Raw genomic sequence first — 20119 nt, forward strand, 5'->3', positions numbered from 1 at the left:
TTCCAACCAAGATGTTATCTCCCCTTCTTCAAACCCCTCTTTTCTATACCAAGGCACAGTCATTGGCAAATAATTTCAGCATCCAATGAAAAAAGCTAGTTTACACTTAAGTACTAATATGTTGCATTATGTAAATGTTTCCATTGTTGATAGAGATGCATAGTTGATAGAGAAACATTTAATGTCAATGAAAATGAATAACATTTAAATCTTAAAAAAAAAAAAGCATGCTAAACTGTGAACCTGTAAATAAATCCAAGTATAAACCCTGTATATAGGCATTGAATTCTCTTTCTCTGAGGTTTCTTTTTTCTGAGCGAAATGTCAAGCAAACAGCTGTTAGCCTTACTTCTAAAATACTGATATTTTATCTTTTCACAGTGACCTAAAATATTACTCATATGTTTAGGGTTAAATCTCAGATATTTATACTTGGCAAAAAGTGCAAATTTACTGAAAATAAACATCTGCCAAAATGTAATCTAAACATACTTTGGTCTTATTTAGAACTCATCATATGAAAATCTTGGCATGTTTTTTTACACATCTGTAAGAAGCCTTCAAAATATTTTTGAAACTCGAGCACTACAAGAGAGAAAAAAAGCTGTTTACAGTTAGTATATAAATAGTAAGGCTGTATAATTGACTGCAGCTTTCTAACTTTCTCACTACCACAGTAGCACTAAAATATTTTTATATTGCAATGTATATATGCAAACAGTCCACAGCTGCAAAGATACATCAATATTATGGTTTAGAATATGCTTTATAACACTAGGAATACCAGAATACTGCGTAATTAAAAGGGCCAGGTCATTTATATATATTTTTTAATTTCTGAGGCAATCCCACGCCCCTACTTACTTCCTAATATGCCATAGTGGCTTATAAGTAAAACAACATTTGCCATACTATTCTATCGCAGTGTGCAATTTATCAACTGTAATTTACATTTATGGGCCAGAGTATAATAACAGCGTGATGTCATGCAAATAGGTTGGTGGAGCTGTTGAATAGGCTCTGTTCCATAAAAATCTCCACATCAAGCCTATGAACCTCCAGCTGGATATGCATGCCATAGTTAAATGCTTTAGGTATGCAAAGCAAGTGCTACACAAGGGTTGAGGGTCAAAAAAATACACATGCTTAAGTATCTACTTATATTCTAGTTGATCCAGAGGAAAGCAAAGCTATTCCATGTGATTAAATCTCTTTGTCCAGAAGGGGAAAAAATTCAAAAGCGCAATCAATGTTGTATGGAGAGTATATTTACAGTGGCCTTGTATATTCTTCATAAAAAAAATTATCAAATGTATCTGTCATGACAATGACTTCAGGAAGAAATTTTCACTATAAGGAAAAAAGTTTGTTTTTGGTCTTCGTCATATTAATGTTTCCTCCACTGAAGTGCAGGCTAGTAAAGCCCACATTCTAGCTGAGGGAAACAATTTTTTTTAAAAAAAAATACCCCCTGTGATGAGCAACTCTCCCAGCCCTCATTATGTACATGCTTGTGACATCACACGCACGGCATAATAATTAAGAGCTGTGACACTTTGCTTAGTGTCACAACCAGACTGCATACCTCCCAACTGTCCCGTTTTTAGAGGGCCAGTCCCTCTTTTGACAGCTCAACCCGCAGTCCCTCGTTTGTACTGGAAAGTCCTGTTTTTCTCTGCGCTGAACAGCCAGAAAAAGAAACAAAATTTCTAACTTAATTGGCTTTTGGCAGAGAGCCCAGAACAGCCGATAATATACTTTTGTAACAATTTAGAGTAATTGTAACAATATAACATAACAGGTCCCTTGGGAAAATTTAGACTCACAGCTTAAAGGGCAATTCACCTTCATTAACACCTTCAAAACTGTAATAACTGAAAAAAACACCGAAATATGTTCAAACTTTCATAACCTGCCACAAAAATAGTTGTGGTCAAAATAATTCCCCGCACTATGCGCGCCAACTTTTTTGTCCCTCTTTTTATTTCCAAAATCTTGGGAGGTATGCTGACTGCCTGCACCAGGAGCTCCCTCGCAGACCGCATAAGTTGGACCTTAATGCATTTTCATATATTTGAAGAAATTAATTCATCAAGTGTTTTCATTAATATTATTTTAAAGGGCAGGGGAGAGCACAGGTGTGAAGTGGCAGGGGATGAATATCAAAGATGAACAGCTAATGGGCCCAGGGGCTTGCCTCTTCTGCTTATGTCCAAACATTGTCATCTCCCCTGTCTTTTTATGTTTGTTTGCAAATTTACATTTATACATATGTGTGGGAGCAGCAATATGGCTTGCTTGTCATAGACTCATCTGATGTACTCATGTTTATGAAGAATGCCTCAGTGTTCTAGCTCCCACCCTTATGTAAAGAATGTTACATACTTTTCTCTTGTAGAGTCTCAAGCAACTGCATCGTTTTGAGGTTTTTCTCCTTATAATAAATACAATGCCTTTTCATGTAGGCCAGATAGTCCTACATAAATAGTTGCACAAAGGACAAACAATGTGGGCAAGCTGACCCAAGAAAATAGCTCAGTGAATTAAATACTAGGGGTAAGGGGCTGTGACTACAATTATTTCCATCCTTCCCATGAGGTCCGCCTGAAGGTGACAAGAAGGAGGAGGGGTGTTACACTTGGGGGGTCCAAGTGCAAATTTGTTACTGCATTAACTCATACATCTAGGCATAGTTATATCTCCAGCGACACCACAACAGTGACCTTCATAGAGCCACTGGGACAGCGTTTATAAAGCTGTGTTTTCAGACTTCATCCAGGCACTGTGTATCAACTGAAGAAAGACTGAAATTTTCTTTAAATGAGAAATTTCCAAATGAGTCATATTTACTTACTAGTAGGTAAAACTGTGGATCTGTAATTCTGTACCCTTTAAACTTTTGTGAATTGGTGAGGATTTTTTTTTATTAAACTTTACAAATGATCTGCTAATATTATTTGATGCTTATAAGCTTAACATGAGGCTTTACCACTGATTTACCTGTTGGTACCGGTACTTCAAAATTAATCATAATTGGATATATAACATAAACATTCAGATGTATGCCTTTTGAATCATTTGCATTACTGTTCTGTCTCTTTCTAGACTTTAAACTGAATTCCTGATTGACATAGAGATTTTAGTTTTAGTGTTATTTTTTGATAATTATATATTTAGGCGCTCTCCTATTTATCTTCCATCAGGCCCTCTCCTATTTATGTTTAAACTGCTGCCAGGTTGCTAGGGTATTTAAGCACTAGCCACCAAATGCTAAGCTCTGCACACTGTATGTAAATGTAAAGAATTCAAAGATCACACATTCTAAAAAATGAAAACTCTCTCACACAGCTGGAGGTGACGCTGGACTTGGCAGAGCGGAAAGAGATTCGAACAGCAATCCGTGATCTACGTAAAAAAGAGCTGGAGAGATGTGAGGAGGCCCTGGCATCCAAGCGGTTTCGCTCTGAGAAGAGCAATGAACAGGAGAACAAGGAGAACCAGCCAGGGTCAGTTATCAAGATGAGGGTACTAGTTACTTGTGTTGGAAAAGTAGATAAAGCATACTATAATAAAAGAGAAGTAAGGTAGACGGTTATTGTGTTAGAAACCATTTACGGGTAAAATAATGCCCACATCTAGTAACCCAAACCAACCAGCCAGAAGTTTGTTTTTAAAGAGCTGAACAGTAACACCACCTGCTGATTGATTGCTATAGGTTACTAGATAAGTAGCAAACTTTTTATACAGACATTTATTATATTACCCCCATATTATTTTTACTGTTTAGTAGAAGTAAGCTCTAGTTCTCACTGCCATATTCTATGCAACAAAAGCCAATCTGTAATAACTACAAAACACCTAGCAGTCAGGTCATTCTTTGGTGCCATATATACTTGTCTCTCTCCCCCCCCCCCATATGTAAGTAGAGCTCCTTTCCATGCAAAAGCAATACCCCTAAAGATCAGGGTCCTATTTTTGAATATAGTCACATCACTGACACTGCTTTATTAGAGAAAGGGATACATTCTATTTTCATTTGACACCAGTATTATGTGTCCTCTCTTCATAATATGAACTCTCTTTAAAAGTGAATCTGGACTCCCCAGTACAAACGATTTTCCTTCACTCTGCTTGTGTGAATTCCCCAGTTCTGGCAGTAAGGAGACATTGCTACTTAAAACTGTTGTGCCTTCTGCTGGTCAGAGGCACAGACGGCACTAAATAAAAAACAATTACAGCAAGTGAAACATCATACCTTAGAATATTCTACATTTTTGATTTTATTTTTGTATTTTTAACTAGTGTCTAATAAGTCTAGTATTATTGTTGATTTCTACAGCAGCATTATATATAACCTTAAATGCTTTCTATTCCTTTTCTTTTTAAATGGAATTTCAAAAACTTGGAAGTCATTTGACACCATTACCTCAAAACCAAAAACGTGACTTCTTATTCCAATCAAGTAAAATGCTTTGTTTACTTTGTTTGGGAGGGTAAAAAACAACAAAAACAATCACTTTACATTTCAAATATAGATTCACTCTTGCCAAGTGGGTAGTTTAGCTACCAGTGTAAATCCTATAATTTTGGTCCTTTTGTGGTTTGTCTTTTTTGTAGCGGAAACGCACACTGTTTACAGAAGGGAAATAACGGCATAAAAACCCAGTTTAGAGCTGGTATTTCTAACTCTGAAAAAGAATTCAAGAGTAATTTATTTAAATTCTAGATTTAAACACTTTTCTATATCTCCGTTTTGTGGTGTGTATTAGGAGCCAGGTTCTAACAAATTCACATCCTCCCCACCCCCCATGAAAACCACCTTTCTAATGCTGATGTGCCCATTTTGAATAGTTCTTGAGGTCTTAAGCTTCGGATTTTATCCTTATGTCCAACCAACGCTCACTCAACGCTCGATCTTCCAACCTACAATTAAACATTCAGATTAAATAATGTAGTAATGTAGACAATGTTCTGGCCATGAATTGGCAGAAGGCAATCGTACAAAAGTTATGTCCAACAAATACTTGTGACAGTCACCCATTGATATCGTCAGAGATATTATTGTTAGCCGACAGAAATCTTCTAACCTGTCCAGTCGACTAAACGACCAATTGACATGGTATGAAAAATATCTGGACAATCCAAAGTTCAAAAATTGTATGAACCTCAATTTCCTACAACTTTATCTTTGCATCTAAGGCCAGCTTTAGGCTTAAGCGAGAAAATACCTGACAAAACAAAACTAATTTTGAAGTAAGATAAAGTAGAAGGAAAAATTTTTTGACCATCGGTGAACCTGTATGTACAAATAAACGTTTCACTGCAAAATGAACAAAGCATTGAATTTCAATAAATCTTGAATTATCTTCTCCAACAACAAACCTTCACTATTACCTATTTTAATGGCATATCTTACAGCAAAAAAACTTGCATAGAGTTAAGTAGTTGCCATAGATCAGGCTTCCAATTATATATGCCAATTCTCTAGGTCAGAGCTGGGCATGTAATCTGTAAATCCTATGTGTATCGACACGTTTTGTAAAACTCCAGATGAGAAAAGGATGAGCCCAATATAATCCACTCTTCTCTGTTGTAATTTATTGTAAGCTGCTTCAGTAAGCGGGGGTTTGTGTTCCTGCAGGGCTGACAGAGAGGAACAACAGCAGAGAGCACTGAATGCCCTGGCTGTAAGGCTTCAAAATATCGGTGATCTGGAGGAGCTGACATCTCTGGTATGTACATGTTACCTAATATTGCTGTGAACACATAACAGTAATTGAGCATATAGTTCCCTCAAGCCAGCTTTAATGGATTTTCATACTTTTTTTTTTTTTTTTTTTAATTTAAAGGCAGAGTGTTAGGTCACTGGTTAGCACTTTACCTTGCAGGTGTAGCGGGCCTAGCTTCAGTTTTGAACAAGGGATGATCTGTATGGAGTTTGTATGTATTTTCTTGTCTGTGAAGGGTTCCTGTAGATGGCAATTTTTTTTTCTCACAGACCAAAAACTTGTGTATGTGTGTGAATGTATACTCGCATGGTAGGGACTAGAAGTGAGCAATAAGTAATGCACACAGCATATAAATACAGCATCATAATGATCTAATTCCTTTATCCCATAGTAGTTACTTCTGCAAACAATTTAGTTGCCAGTAGATGGCGCACGAACATTTTGAAAACTGAATCCACTTGCCAGATGGTACTAGGAGGTGATAACCTTCTTTCAAGGTTATGAAGTATATACTTATAAATGTATTATCTCTTGTAGCTCCGAAATTCCAGAGAATATGAAGAGAGAAAGCTGATCAGGGCAGCTATTCGAAAATTGCGAAATGATGAAATTGAGGGTAAATTACAATTTTTTTCATTTTTTTTTTTTTTAACTGTATGCCAAAAAATCAGTTAAACCAGAATTCTCTTAAGCTGCCTTTACAGTTATACATGCAGGAGTTGATGCATTGGCTAATTCTCCTGCTCATGTCAACGTCTAGCACATTTAGTCCGTGGAAGATAAATATTACAGATTGTTTCAGGACTGTACATGTTTTGGAATCTGAAAGCATTTTTCAGTACAAGAATTGGATAAAAAAGGGATTTGATGTGAATAAGTTTTATTTATGAAGTTACATGTACTCTCCTTGCCATAATTCTGTGAGTGTTGGCTAGAAAATGGGGAAAATCACTATATAAAATATATAATTAGAAAGGTCTGCACCTTGGAGTTTTGGAATTATAATATTTTAGTGTGAAATTCTGTAAATTGGTAGTAGGATTTTGGGTTTTTTTAAGCTGATTTCACTGCCTTGTTCAGGTATACATGTAAACAAAAGTCCTAAACATTAGACTAGACTGTCTGAAAGTAGATGTTTGAGACCTCGTATATATGCTAGGCGCCCTATAATTATATAGATATATAGATATAGATTTATAGATATAGATATATAGATATATATAGATATAGTGTGTCTTGTTTGGTAACTCATCTACTCCCTGCTGGATTTTCAGCTGCATCGCTGGGAGGGATGCTGAGTAGACGAAATAGTGACCGGGACAATGAAAAGCTAGTCTGCAAAAGCCAAGATGCTGTTGGGGACATTGTGCCATCTTTGGTAAGTGACGGCAGGAAGCTAATATGCCTGAGAAGTGTACTCATTGGTCTTAACACAATCTCCAGGGAATCAATTACCGGTATGAATTCTGAGGTGTTCAGATACCTACTGTCTGCTCAAATCAAGCTAAATTCAGTCAAATTGATTGGGAGGTGTTTCATAATGACCCATGACCCAAAACATACAGCCAAAGCAACCCAGGAGTTTATTAAAGCAAATAAGTGGAATATTCTTGAATGGTCAAGTCAGTCGCCTGATCTGAACACAACTGAGCATTAATTTCACTTGTTGAAGACTAAACTTTGGACAGAAAGCCCCACAAACAAACAGCAACTGAAGTAAAGGCCTGCCAGAATGTTAAAAAGGAGGAAACCCAGAATCTGGTGATGTCCATGAGTTCAAGACTTCAGGCTGTCATTGCCGGCAAAGGGTTTTCAACCAAGTATTACAAATGAACATTTTAATTTGTCTAATTACTTTTGAGCCCCTGAAATGAAGTGATTGTGTTAAAAAAAGGCTTTTGTTTCTCATAACTGAAAGTCATTGTGCTAATGTGCAGAACCAAAATTAGAAAAAAGTTGTCCCTGTCCAAAGATTTATGGGCCTAACTGTAACTGCACATCTTATTTCGTATAAAGTATAAGCAAAAGACTACAATATTACATTCCTTGGGAAATTTTTTTACATTCAATTCCACTTGAAGTGTGTGTGTAAATATAAGTTGCAGGTATGGGAAGCACAATATCACAGTGGTTAGTAGGGATGGGTGAATTTTTTCATCTTGTTTTGTCGCGGAAATGACGCCCATAGACTTGGCGTTGTTCGTCAAACAAAAATGTCCCGCGTCAAAAATTTTTTTTGACGAAATGGGTCAAATTCGTCCAAGCCTAGTGGTTAGCATTGTGCTGGGGTCACATGTTTAATGCCATCCAAGGTACTCTCTGCAAGGATAAAATGGGATTCTCTGTGAATTTGGTGGTTTATTCCCACACTTAAAAATATACAGGCCTATTTTCAACTTTTTTTTAACATCAGGTAACTGACCCTGGCAGCCAAAGAAAAACATTGTACTGGGATGCTCCAAATTTATAATTGTTGTTATATTTTTTTTATTCATCAGTTCATTAAGGCCCTCGTCTATTTAAATTCCAGTCTCTCATTGAAACCACTGCCTGGTTGCCAGGGTAAATTGGAATGAAATTCCAAACTGTAAAGATGCTAAACAAAGTAATTCAAAAGCCATTTGCGGATTGTTTCAACCCGCACATCACCCTAACAGGATATCGTTAATAAAGCAATTTCCTGTGCCTCCAGGGCATCTCATGAAAAGCTGTTCCCTAATATCCAGATAAGTCTAAATAAGCAATAATCCTAATTTGGATTTAGGTCTACACTGAGGTGACCAAGGAGTATTGTCTAGTTAGAGGGCCAAATTTTGAGAAATGTTGCAATCCACTGCTCCAACCCTGGCTTTAGTATGCACTAACAGGCATGTCTTCTGCCAGTCAGTTCACACACAGGCCAGAGTTGGGCTGGGAACATGAAAGCATGTATGCTGGCATAAAATTAATTTACTATAATTTGAATTATTTTTAAACTTTGTGCTAAAGACTGACTTTGCTCCACAACTTTGCATATTCTCTTTTATAGGTTGTCTCCCCATTAACTTAACTATGCCTTTTCTCCCAAATAAAAATGGGTTTAACCATTCTAATCTGTAGCCAAATAAATGGACAGCCAAATAGATGGGGGTTAACAGTCCTGCTCTCTGTCGACTTCCCCTCCTTAGCAGTGGTTATATACAGTATTTTATATAATTTTTCTACTTGTTAATTGACTGGCCACCACATTCCTTACCTTTGTGTGAGTGCCGTTCCGGAATATCTCTTACATTAAAAAACAGAAGGCACAATTGAATACTTGTGCCAATTTCCCACTTCTTTTAATACTGTACTCTTGAACCATAGCTTGTCAAGTTGCTAACCTTGTACATTCTTTTTATGGACTGCTGTGTTTATTTCAGGCACAGGAGAGAGAAGACCTAGAAGAAAGGCAGAAAATTAGAGCTCAGATTCATGAACTAAGAAGTGCACAGAATGGTGGCAGCCGCATAGCAGGATTCAAAGGTGATGACTGCAAACCATGTGCCTGCTGAATATATCCTGAACTTCTAGTGATGGATACTGATCAATCCTTCATGGAATATACTTTGCACTTAAATAAAAAAGACTTGTGTAGTGTGAGCCTAATCATGTATAGTTATAGTTCTTGCTTTTCATTTGTCCAGCAGTTATTAGACGTTGTCAAAACCAAAATCCCACTCTTGCTTTGAGTCCATACACATTGAGATCCACCAGATGATGCTATCTCTGTCCAACTTTGCCACCTGTGATCTAGGCCAGATCAAGCTGATCCAAATTTTGGAAATAGGGCAGCTTTTATCGGCCATTGTATAGCTATCTTAATAGAGCACAAGTCAAACAATTCGCAAGTAGAATTTACATTTGTCTTATTATAGACTTAGTTACCATGAACATCAAGCCTTCTTTATTTTCATAAATAAATTTGTTGGTATGAGTGGGATCAGACCGTATTGCTGTGAGGACACCGTGTCCTCCAGCAGCCTCATTGTCATGGGAACATGGCACAATGTTTGTAGTTAGCTCAAGTATGCAGTTATCTCCTTTCTAGTGACTCTTGACACATTACTTTGTAACTTTATTCAGATAGATTTTCATTAGAGATTAGAAAAAAAAAAAAAAATTCACTTACCCTAACTTTTCTGCACTTTTTATGTACTATAAAATGTTCAGCATTGCATCTACAAGTAGTGGCGTATGCATACATATATAGACTTACCAGGAAACAAAGCAGCAAAGGCTGTGAACACAAATTTTACTTAACAGATACCCAGCAGGTGAGACTTGTACATATTTTATCATTATAAAGGCTTTGGTTCAACTTCATTTTGGCTGATTGTTGTGTAAAACTGATCCAGGTGCCCTGACCCCTGCTGAGAGACTCCCTTCCATAGATTTCTCTTGAAGGTAGATGCGAGTGCCAATTGTACAGCTTAATATTTGCGATTGAAACAAAGTTCCAGCTTGCTGAAAGTTACATTTAGTTTTTTTGTCCTACAGAAATAGAGTCTGATATGCTGACGGGCCTCACGGTTCCTACTAAGGAACAATTGTCTTCATCAACCTCTTCCGCTTCATCCACCTCTTCCTCATCAGAACCTTCCAGTTCATTGCAGTGTCAAGCTACAGAGCTCTTGTCTGTAAGTGCAGAGTTGGAGGGACAACCCCACAATAGCAGAAATGAGGTGTTTATGGAGCCATCAGCAGAGGACGTTGGTGCTGTGATAGAGGAACCATCAAATACACATGTGGCCTTCCACAAACAGAATGTCGAGTCAGAAAAAAAGCCTTTGCCAGTATGGACTGGCAAAGCTGATATTCCCATCAATTCTAGGGTATGTTTTTACATCATTTCCTCAATATCCTTAGCTAATTTCTGTCCCTTTATCTTTGTTCTACCCTTTATTCTCAACCCTGCTAACATCTCAAGAATGCAATTAACCCCTAGGGTAGATGTAATCTGCAGTAACAATACTTTGTGTACTAAGTGCATGTTGGTCACCAGAAACACTTTGTACGTTAATATATGGGTCATTCAAAGGCAGAATCATTAACAGTGAAGAGTTAATAGCTGACAGAGCACCCTGCTTCAATTAAACAGATAATATAAAAGCATGGGCTTACCACAAAGCAGCACAGGATAAGACTGAGCATATTGTCCAGCACCTTTGAACTGAATGTTGGGAGTGATTATCTTGCTTCTTTTTCTGTAATGCAGTTAATTTGAAGTTTAGGAATAAACTTTATATTCAGTGAACATAACAAATGCTGTATTTGTTTTAGCTGGCAGCTGATAACAAGGGATCTTTTCTGGAGGGAGTGACATCTGCGTCCTGCTCTGAACCAGGTATGGGTTTCTGCTTTGTAACTGTTCTACAAAAAATTTAAAGTTGTGGCTTCTCTTCTTTACCTTGACAAAAGCTGGAGAGATAAAGGTTCTCTGTGCTGCTTTTGCTACTTTTGAATATAAAAACATAGCATGTTTAAGTTGTAATTTTATTCTTTATGACTGAGAATTTATCTAAGCAAAGGCAGCAGAAGTTGTTCATGGCCAACACTAATGTAGCTAGCTCTATGTAAGTGTCTGCTACATCAATGCATGATTCTGGTGGTGTTAGGTGTAGGTGTGAGGCAAACATTTGCAAGGTCAGGGATGACAGTCAAAGAAGGGTCATGCTTACTTGCTCCACTTCAAGGTTTCATTTAAGCACTTGTGTATTCCATGATCTAAATTAACAATATACTGTTTTTCTGGGCCTGGAGGCTTGGCATTTCTCAAGTGGCAAGCGTATACCCTTCTTGTAGAGATTCAGTATAGGAAGACTGGTATTTTTGGATTCAAGTGGATATGAAGACTGTGAAACAAGTGTGCTGTTTGATTCTATACATCACAAGCAAGCTGTTTGTGAGGTACAGTTATTTTGTTTCACACTTAAATGAGAAGGAAAGATTAAAATTAAGTAAGCTTTATCAAAAAGGTCTATATAAATGCACCAGTAAATCAAAGTAATGCTGCTCTTGAGTCCTCTGTCAAAAGAAACCCAGCATTTATTTTCTTCTGTTGTGTACACATGGGCTTCTGTATCAGACTTCCTGTTTTCAGCATAAATCGCTTGGGCTTGAGCATGCTCAGTTTGCTCCTCTATCCCCCTCTATTTTCCCCCCTCGCTGCTGTAATCGGAGTCCAGAGCTATGAGTGAAAAGAGAAACTCGGGCAGGAAGTGATGTCACACCAAGCTTATATGGCAGCTGCTATCCTAAACAAACAATCATACAGTGTATTGTCATGTTTTCTTATTTTTTTATGGACTCCATCTCCACTCACTAGTTAGCGCTACTGCCAACCCTTCTCCATAGCAAGATGATCACACATGCTTACAAGTCCTTTGCCAGCATCCCACGTTTCCCTTTAAAAAGAAATTCCCTTTTTTTCGATATAGGGTGCATTTTTCCCTTTTCAGCAGGAGAATGTGTTTTGTTTGAGATGTTTCCTGGTAACGTTGTCTTGACACTGGATAAATTTGTATTATTGAACTGAACAATACTCCATATGCCAGGATAATTCTCAAACCTTTAATTAAATGTGTGCATGCAGAAACCCCTTCCAGCTATAAAAGAATCTCTAATTGTTCAGGAAATATTTGATCAAATTGTTTGATATTTTCAGTTGCAGAAGGGAGGTTCAAGCTCTGAACCTACAACTGTTGTTAAACAATAAAATCTAGGCCTGATGGATTTCTAGTGACTTATTATTGAACAATAGCTGGGTGGTCTTAGGTTGGCACCCATGATCTGCATCTGTTGTCCTGACCTGTGATTGGGGAACACAATCATTTATTGTCCCTCTTTCACAATATTGTCAAATTCTGTACTTTCTGTTTGCTGTGCATAATACGCCATTGTCCTAAATTGACAATAGCCAATATTTGTAGATATTTGTGAATAGGCCATAGGTAGGGTTGCCACCTGGCCGGTATTTTACTGGTCTGGCCTGTAAAAATTATGTTTGATCCCAATGTTATTAATAGGGAAAAATGATAAATTCTGTATATAGGAAGACTGGTATTTTTTTCCAGAAAAGGTGGCAAACCTAGCCACAAGGAAATATAGTTCAGTGGAAGTACAGTTTATTTTGCATAAATGAATGCTCATATGGAAGTGGGTGCAACTACTTTTGCATTTGCTGTGGGATGTTTTACAGGGTTTGCATCACTATTGTATTGCCGATTAACATGCTGAAGGTGCAGTGTAGACTCGTTTGTATGAATTCACAGGATTGCAAATTATCTGTACCTGATTTAGCACATCATTTCTAACAGTTCACTTTAAAAGATGGTAATCACCTATAAGAAAGGCACATTATCATGTTATCCTAGGAATGCAGGAAATTCTAATTTATCATTAGAAGAAACCAAATTTTTTGTGAAGAATTTACCCAAGGAAAGTTTTATAAAAGCAAATAAATGTAATTTGTGAACATTCCCCTAAAATGTCAGATTCTACAAGGTCACATTACATAATGTAGAATTGCTGCTTTATTTTCCGTTTATTAAGCTTATACTTGTAACTATGGCCCTGGATTAGCTAGTTATAACTGTGATTTCTGATCTACTTTGATCCAAACTGAACTGCAATATCTCTCTTTTTTTAGAAAATGCCCGTCGCAGTAAGTGCCTTTATTCAATCCCCTAGCGAGGTGTTTTTAGAGTCTCGCATTCGAAACCCAAAACATGTTCAGTAGAAAGTGAACTTTTCACCCAAATGGTGAGAGTGAAGCTAAAACCGTGAGCAGGAGGGGGAGGGAAAAGCTAAACAACGCTGATCTCCCAGCCTTATTGGGATAAAATATGCAATAGTGGGGAGCATCCAGTGCTATTCCTTTCATGGAAACACAGGCAGAGCTCTGTCTAAACAAGAGCCTGGGGCAATGAGAGGTACAGAATACATGTCTATAGTACTGCACCTAATGACACATCATCTCACTTGTGGCTCCCAGCATTTTTGGCTGCACCGCTCCTTTGGCTTCATTAGTTACATTTAGTATTTAATCTGATAACATTCTTCAATGCTTATTACCTCTAACCTATTGTGCCCTTATTATCAGTGTCTTTGCACTTAATTTGCTGTCTGCTTTTTTGTTTCATTGCTTAAAATAATTAGCAGGAAATACACAAGAAGTGTATTTAGTGTAAATATTTGGTGTTAAGGGTTTGATTGTCAAAAATAAAATGCAGTGAACCTTTTCTTTGTGTTCAGTACAATGGGCAGAAACTCCTTTAATGAACTGGCTGGCTTTATTGGTAGCAACTCTCTCTAGAGAGAGGTTCTGACTTTGACCAAGGGTAAAATAAAGGTGGAAATAAACCCTGAAATGTATAACTGAATTTATTATCCAACATTTGCTACATTTTATCCTGTTGCCACATTTTTCATTTTCATGTGGAAATTCATTTCTGCAATTTCTGTTCCCTAAAATTAAACAAGTCATCGGTAAAACAAAAAGTATGGATAGCTCACAGGATTAAATATGATTATTACAAAGACATTTATTTAATAATCTCTATTATTTTTGATTCTAGAGTAGAACAAGTATATACCAGCTATAAAATATAAGGAATTTGTTATTCAAAGTCCAGTTATCTGTATAAAAGTGCTCTGTCTACAGCCTTGTGCATTTATATAGTTGTAGAAATTCTCGGCTTGGAATGCAGGGCTTGGAATCTAATGGCAGGGGTCAGGCACATTTTTGACACAGGCAATATACAGCACCTGTGTTGAATGCAATTTGTAGGTGTGGTGTTTTGAAATTTCAAAGTCGGCAAGGAGAATAAAGCTGGCCTAAGAGAGTTTAATTATTTAATGGATTCATGTTTGTTCTAACCAGATTTTATGATCATATATGTTTGTAGTAGGCCCCTGAGTGAGCATAATGTTATCTCTTTGTATTTGAATGATCAAGGCCACCAAAAACTAGAACTGCTGTGTGTTGCTATACCCTTATAACAATCCAGCTAGATGCATGGCCTAGTGACAAAATAATTTAATATGATACCATTGCAGCCTGGACAGTCAGAAACCATTAATGTTTAAAGCAACAACGAAGACCACTCTGACCTTCTGCAGAGGGTGTGCATGATTCACGCCAATCCATGTCTGTTAGCTCTTGTTCCCTTTCACCAGGGTCCACATCGTCTTTAACCTGTCTGTATAGTTTAGGAGTGTAGGTAAAAACCTGGTGTACCTGGAGAAAACCTACACAGACACTGGGAGAAGTTGCAAACTCTTTAACAGACAGTGCCCTGGTTAAACTCAAACTCCGGACCCGAATGCTGCAATAAAAGCACTGCTAACCACTGAGCAGCCGTAGTTTAAAAATTCATTTGATTCTCCTATTATATAAAAAATGCTTTGGGGTAATTGCACTTGGTATGTTTTATCACTCACACTAGTAAAACATAATGTAACAGCTGAAAACTGCCTTCTCCTGCATTTCTGGGGGTTCACTGTGGAAATCTTTTACTTGCGTCAATTCCAGTAGCTTTATCATGATTTGTAAAAGATACCCAGAGGTGTGCAGTGTTTAATGTGTAGCTGAACACCATAGCTAAAGTAAATATTTTCTTTAATTCTGCTTCAACATCTACTAACATGCCCATATTATTCTGCTTTTACTAATGAAACACGAGCAAACGTTCTTTCCATAAGAACTGAAATGTTCTGTTTACCTCTGACCTTGAACGTCACAGTAACATTATCAATCATATTTCCCAATGCTTGTCTGCGTCTCAACTAATTTGAAGCATGCATGGTTAGAACCAACTTGTAAGAATATTAGAATGTTCTCAAATATTGAAGGGCAGCTCCTTAGGAACAACAAAATGTGTGAAACAGTCCATTGTATGGAACATATATATAATATATCCACCTCAGAACCATATGTATACTATGAAAAGACTACGGGTATTGGACCTATTATCCAGAATGCCCGGGACCTGGGGTTTTCTGGATTTGGATCTTCATCCCTTAAGTCTACTAGAAAATCATGTAAGCATTAAATAAACCTAATGGGCTGTGGATTATTCATATAAAATGGAATCTATTAAACATGCAAGGCTATCTTGCTTGCATTATTCCTGTGTGCCATTGGATACCCTTCTATGGATTACTATACGTGAGGTGGCCGAACCTCTAACTCTGTGCACCAGGTATCTTTACCTTAAATGAAATTAGGGTGTGCGAGAGCCAAATTTGTTGCATTGCAAGGCAGATGGCCTTTCCGTAATTTGGAACATTTATAATAATATGAATTTAGAAATACAGAACAAAGTAGAGCGACTTGTTGTTTTGTCCCCCAATGAGATGCAGAGTTGAGTATTTAGCCTTGTATTTTGTGACCATTTAGTAAGCAAGTTATTAAAGCAAAACATAAATGGTGTGTAAGTCTGCTCCATAAAAGTGAGTATGAATATAAAGTTGCAGAAAAGTAACACCATGCAGTCACAAAAACCCCAGTCCAAGGGTTGCCAAAAACTGCTAATGCGGCCTACTTGCAATAAAAGTAGTAGCAATAGTAGTTGTAAAATGTAAAAAGTATTTATTAGGACATATGTAGCCTATCCCATTTCGTGCCAAATGGGCACTTACCCATAGGCAAAAGCAAAACATGCCTAATAATAATGCCCTATATCACTGTCTTTAATATGAGAAGCTGTCTCCAACTATTCTTTAGCTAAAGAATTCCTTGGCCTTCCTTCTGTTTTCTGGCAAGTGTTACAGAGGTAGAATAGTCGGAAAGGATGGGAGCACTTAAGCACATCAGTGAAAAGACAGAGACCCTAAGGGAATTCCCCCCAGTGTATTGTTCTATCTGCCGCACCCAGCACTAAGTTTGTGCAGAGGAAGGAAGTGACCCTAAAAAAGAACTGCTCTTGTATATACACATTGAACTGGACTCTCACCTCTGTACAGTCCTCATCATGCAGTGCCTAATACTGCACACTGTCGAAATCCAGGTACAAATCTGTGCTGGGCCTTGTAAAGGTAATTATAAAGAACAGCATTTATACAGAGCTAGAAAGTTATGATATGGTACTTATATATTTGTTATGATTTTCTGTCCACATTCATTATTGTTTCTGTACATATTGCCAAGAAAGAGTAGTAAGAAGCAACATCTTGTCCAGGAATCGGTGTAAACATGCTTCCCCCAAGTCCTTGTGGCAATACATGCTCAATTTCAGTAAAAAGCAGGCCTACTGTATAACCGTTGCGTGATTCTGTGTGGAAAATGGGTATTGGAAAATTACTTCATCCAAATGTTTTTTATTGAAAGCTTCCTCTCTTAATTTCCTTTGCACCATCCTTATTACTCTGATTAGTCCCTTTTTCATTAACTTTTTTTCTTTTACCCAGTTTAACCTCATTCTTTCCATAGTGACACTTTTTTTATTTAAATCCCTCCTTGTTCACCATTTAACTCCTTCTTTCTTCTATCTTAAAACTGTAACCCACACTTAGATTTATCACAATATGAGCTTCGATCTCGCCACAAAAAAACTTGCCCATAGGAAAAAAGAAAGTGAGTGAATTTTTCTGTGGTAAACTCTAATCTTACATTTTGATTAATTTGCACTTTAGTTTTCCAGTTCTGTTATTTTAGCCAACAATGTCAGACTAGCAGCCAGTGCAGAAGTATGACATCTCTTATCATAAACCCATTATCCAGAAAACTCTACACCATATTCCATTGAGTCTATTTTAAGCAAATAAGTCTATTTTTTTTTTTTTTTACGACTACCTTGTTTTTGATGGTAACAAAGATGCATGCATCAATTTTGGTGGCAAGACAATTATTATGGGTTTATTTAGGGGCTGGTTTATCAAAGGTTGAATGTTAGTTGTTTTTTTTTTTTACCTCAAATGAACTTGAATGACCTTGAAATTCGAATAGTATCTTATTTAAGAAAAAACTTGAATATCTGAAACACAAACTAATATTACCGACCTGAAAACTCAAATCGAATTCAAATTGAATTTAACTAAACTCAAATCGAGTTTGTTCTCCAAAAAAAAGTGTTAGAATGCCGGCGGGATGACACTCGGATCGCTTCGTTTTCCTAAGTTGCCTCACGAGGACACTTCGGACGACTTCAGAAAACGAAGCGCTCAGAGTCCATTCCCTCCGGCGATTTAGATTCTAGCTGGCGGGAAGGCTTTTCAGGAACATTAGTCACCCGAAGAAGAGGTGATTTGTCGCGGGGCGACTAAATCTCCCCGAATCTTAGCGTGTGCACTTACCCTTAAAGTTGGCCACCCAGTATGGTAAATGATAGAAGGTCCCCTCACTGTGGCAGGATGAAGCAATATAATTGAAATTATCATCCTCCATAGTATAATAGATAGGTGTGATTGGCTATCCATGTGCAATTTGCATAATATTTGATTAGCTTGAAGACACTTGATTAATACATCATTTTACCGGTGTATTTCCACCTATATACTGCAATTTTTGACAGGAAGGAAAAAAATTAATCTGGGAACGTCTAGGAAAAGTGCTGCCCCAGAAGCACCAAAAGTATAAGGGTAAGGTCACACTGGGAGATTTAGTCGCCTGGTGACTAATCGCCTTGTCTTTGCGGCAACCAATCTCCCCGAACACCTTCGCTCACTCTTGCGCTGGCTGAAATGAAAAATCGCCAGCGCTAAGCACATGCGGCGATTCGTTTTCCAAAGTTGCGCGAAGTTTCCTCGTGAGGCAACTTCGGAAAACAAATTGGCGCATGTGCATAGTGCCGACGATTTTTCATTTCAGCCAGCGCAAGAGTGAGGGAAGGCGTTCGGGGGAGATTGGTCGCCGCAAAGAAGAGGTGATTAGTCGCCAGGCGACTAAATCCCCCCGAATCGCCCAGTGTGACCTTACAGTGTGACATTTACAGTGTTTTAAATCAAAGATTTGTAGCTTTACTGTTGACCAACAGCCCTCCATTACTCATTATTTCAGATTTACCAGTCTCCTGCCAGCAAATAGGTTTTCCTTTAGGGTGGAGGAGGAGTCGCATACTCTCAAAGAACTGTACTGTGTGTTAATTATTTTTGTTTAATTATATGCCATTTCTCTATTTAATGCTGGCTCATACTACCCTCTCCTTCCATAATCCCCTCCATTGATTGTCTCTTGGTGTTTTATGGCTAATATGTACACCTAGCATCACCCATTATTCTACGTATTTTACGGTCACCCCCCCCCACACACACACACATTTTTCCTCATTTGTTCCATTGTCTATTCCACTCCTCATCTTTTTTTTTTTTTAAATATCTATTTTAAAAAATATATATAATGCCAGTTATGCCTGCATTTTTGTTTTGTAGATGGCCAGACCTCCATGCCTCCATTTAGAAGAGCTTATTCAGTAAGGGACAGAGTGAAGAAGTTTTCAGAGGAGTCTTCCAGTGTAACCCCTGCCTTGGGTTTTCGTTTTGGAAGCATGCGTGCTGAGAGAGCCCCAGTCAGAGGAGCACATGTACTGCAACAACATTCCCTATTTTCTGTCGGACAAGAAAATAACCAGAAAGCTGCACAAAATGATAGACTGGTCACTAAACAAGAAGTCACTCGTACAGTTTCAGGGCCCTGTAGCCGTAGGTTAGATGGAATTTCTACAGCCGGGACGCAGAGCACTAACAAAATACAGTCATTTAAATCCCCTTTCATACCTGAGCTAAACCATTCCAGGAGCACGTCCTTAAAAGGATCCTCATCTCTCAGCTCTACAGGACACTGCACATCTTCCAGGGAAGTGAATAGAGGACTTCCACAAAGCCAAGGCTCCTTCATCCTCAAGCAGGATAGTGGGAGGAACCATCAAGACCAATTGAAAGTTCCCCTACCCATGACAAAAAGGGGGAGGATAGTTGAAAACTCAGATGGAGCCAATACAGTATCAGAGGAACCAGGCAGCCTACAGTCCTCCACACATCCCTGCAAATCCACCACTGGCCCTCAGAAAGAGACAGAGGACTCTGAAATGAAGACATTGCTTACAATTGAAATTAAAGATGGGAGAACTCCGACTACAAGTAGTCGGGTGGTGGGTCAACCTGGAAACCAGGGAGCAGGTAAAAAAGTGGCTAACTCCATTGCCAGAAAAAAATATAAATAAATATATATATATATATATATATATATATATATATATATATATATATATATATATATATATATATATATATATATATATATATATATATATATATATATATATATATATATATATATATATATATAATTTTTTTAACTTGTCCTTCAATTCTTTTAATATGGTTACATGGCTTTTTTTATTTATTTATTTTTTACTTGTTTGCTCAAAATT

The 20119-nt window shown here is 37.6% G+C and overlaps 1 protein-coding gene and 1 long non-coding RNA gene across 5 annotated transcripts in view; one reads left to right on the plus strand and one right to left on the minus strand.

The window, feature by feature from the left end:
- The window catches only part of smtn.L (smoothelin L homeolog), an 82162-nt gene that overhangs the window by 29390 nt on the left and 32653 nt on the right, over positions 1-20119 (plus strand). For both annotated transcript variants that reach the window (XM_018242908.2, NM_001090120.1), the window contains 8 exon segments: positions 3349-3506; positions 5642-5732; positions 6267-6345; positions 7004-7107; positions 9131-9233; positions 10248-10582; positions 11031-11094; positions 19119-19865. In XM_018242908.2, the coding sequence (XP_018098397.1) occupies positions 3349-3506; positions 5642-5732; positions 6267-6345; positions 7004-7107; positions 9131-9233; positions 10248-10582; positions 11031-11094; positions 19119-19865 (1681 nt within the window).
- The window catches only part of LOC108715287, a 32631-nt gene continuing 16970 nt past the window's right edge, over positions 4459-20119 (minus strand). Inside the window, exons 1-5 of one of the 3 annotated variants that reach the window (XR_001935483.2) lie at positions 19464-19551; positions 16706-16778; positions 10872-10954; positions 8965-9148; positions 4459-4923 (exon numbers count right to left, since the gene is read on the minus strand). This is a non-coding gene — a long non-coding RNA (uncharacterized LOC108715287). Of the gene's footprint in view, positions 4924-8964; positions 9149-10871; positions 10955-16705; positions 16779-19463; positions 19558-20119 lie in introns of those variants that run through there. The other 2 variants (XR_001935482.2, XR_005961729.1) reach the window with 2 other exon arrangements.

Source organism: Xenopus laevis, chromosome 1L (assembly GCF_017654675.1).
Source record: "Xenopus laevis strain J_2021 chromosome 1L, Xenopus_laevis_v10.1, whole genome shotgun sequence".
NCBI lineage: Eukaryota > Metazoa > Chordata > Amphibia > Anura > Pipidae > Xenopus > Xenopus laevis.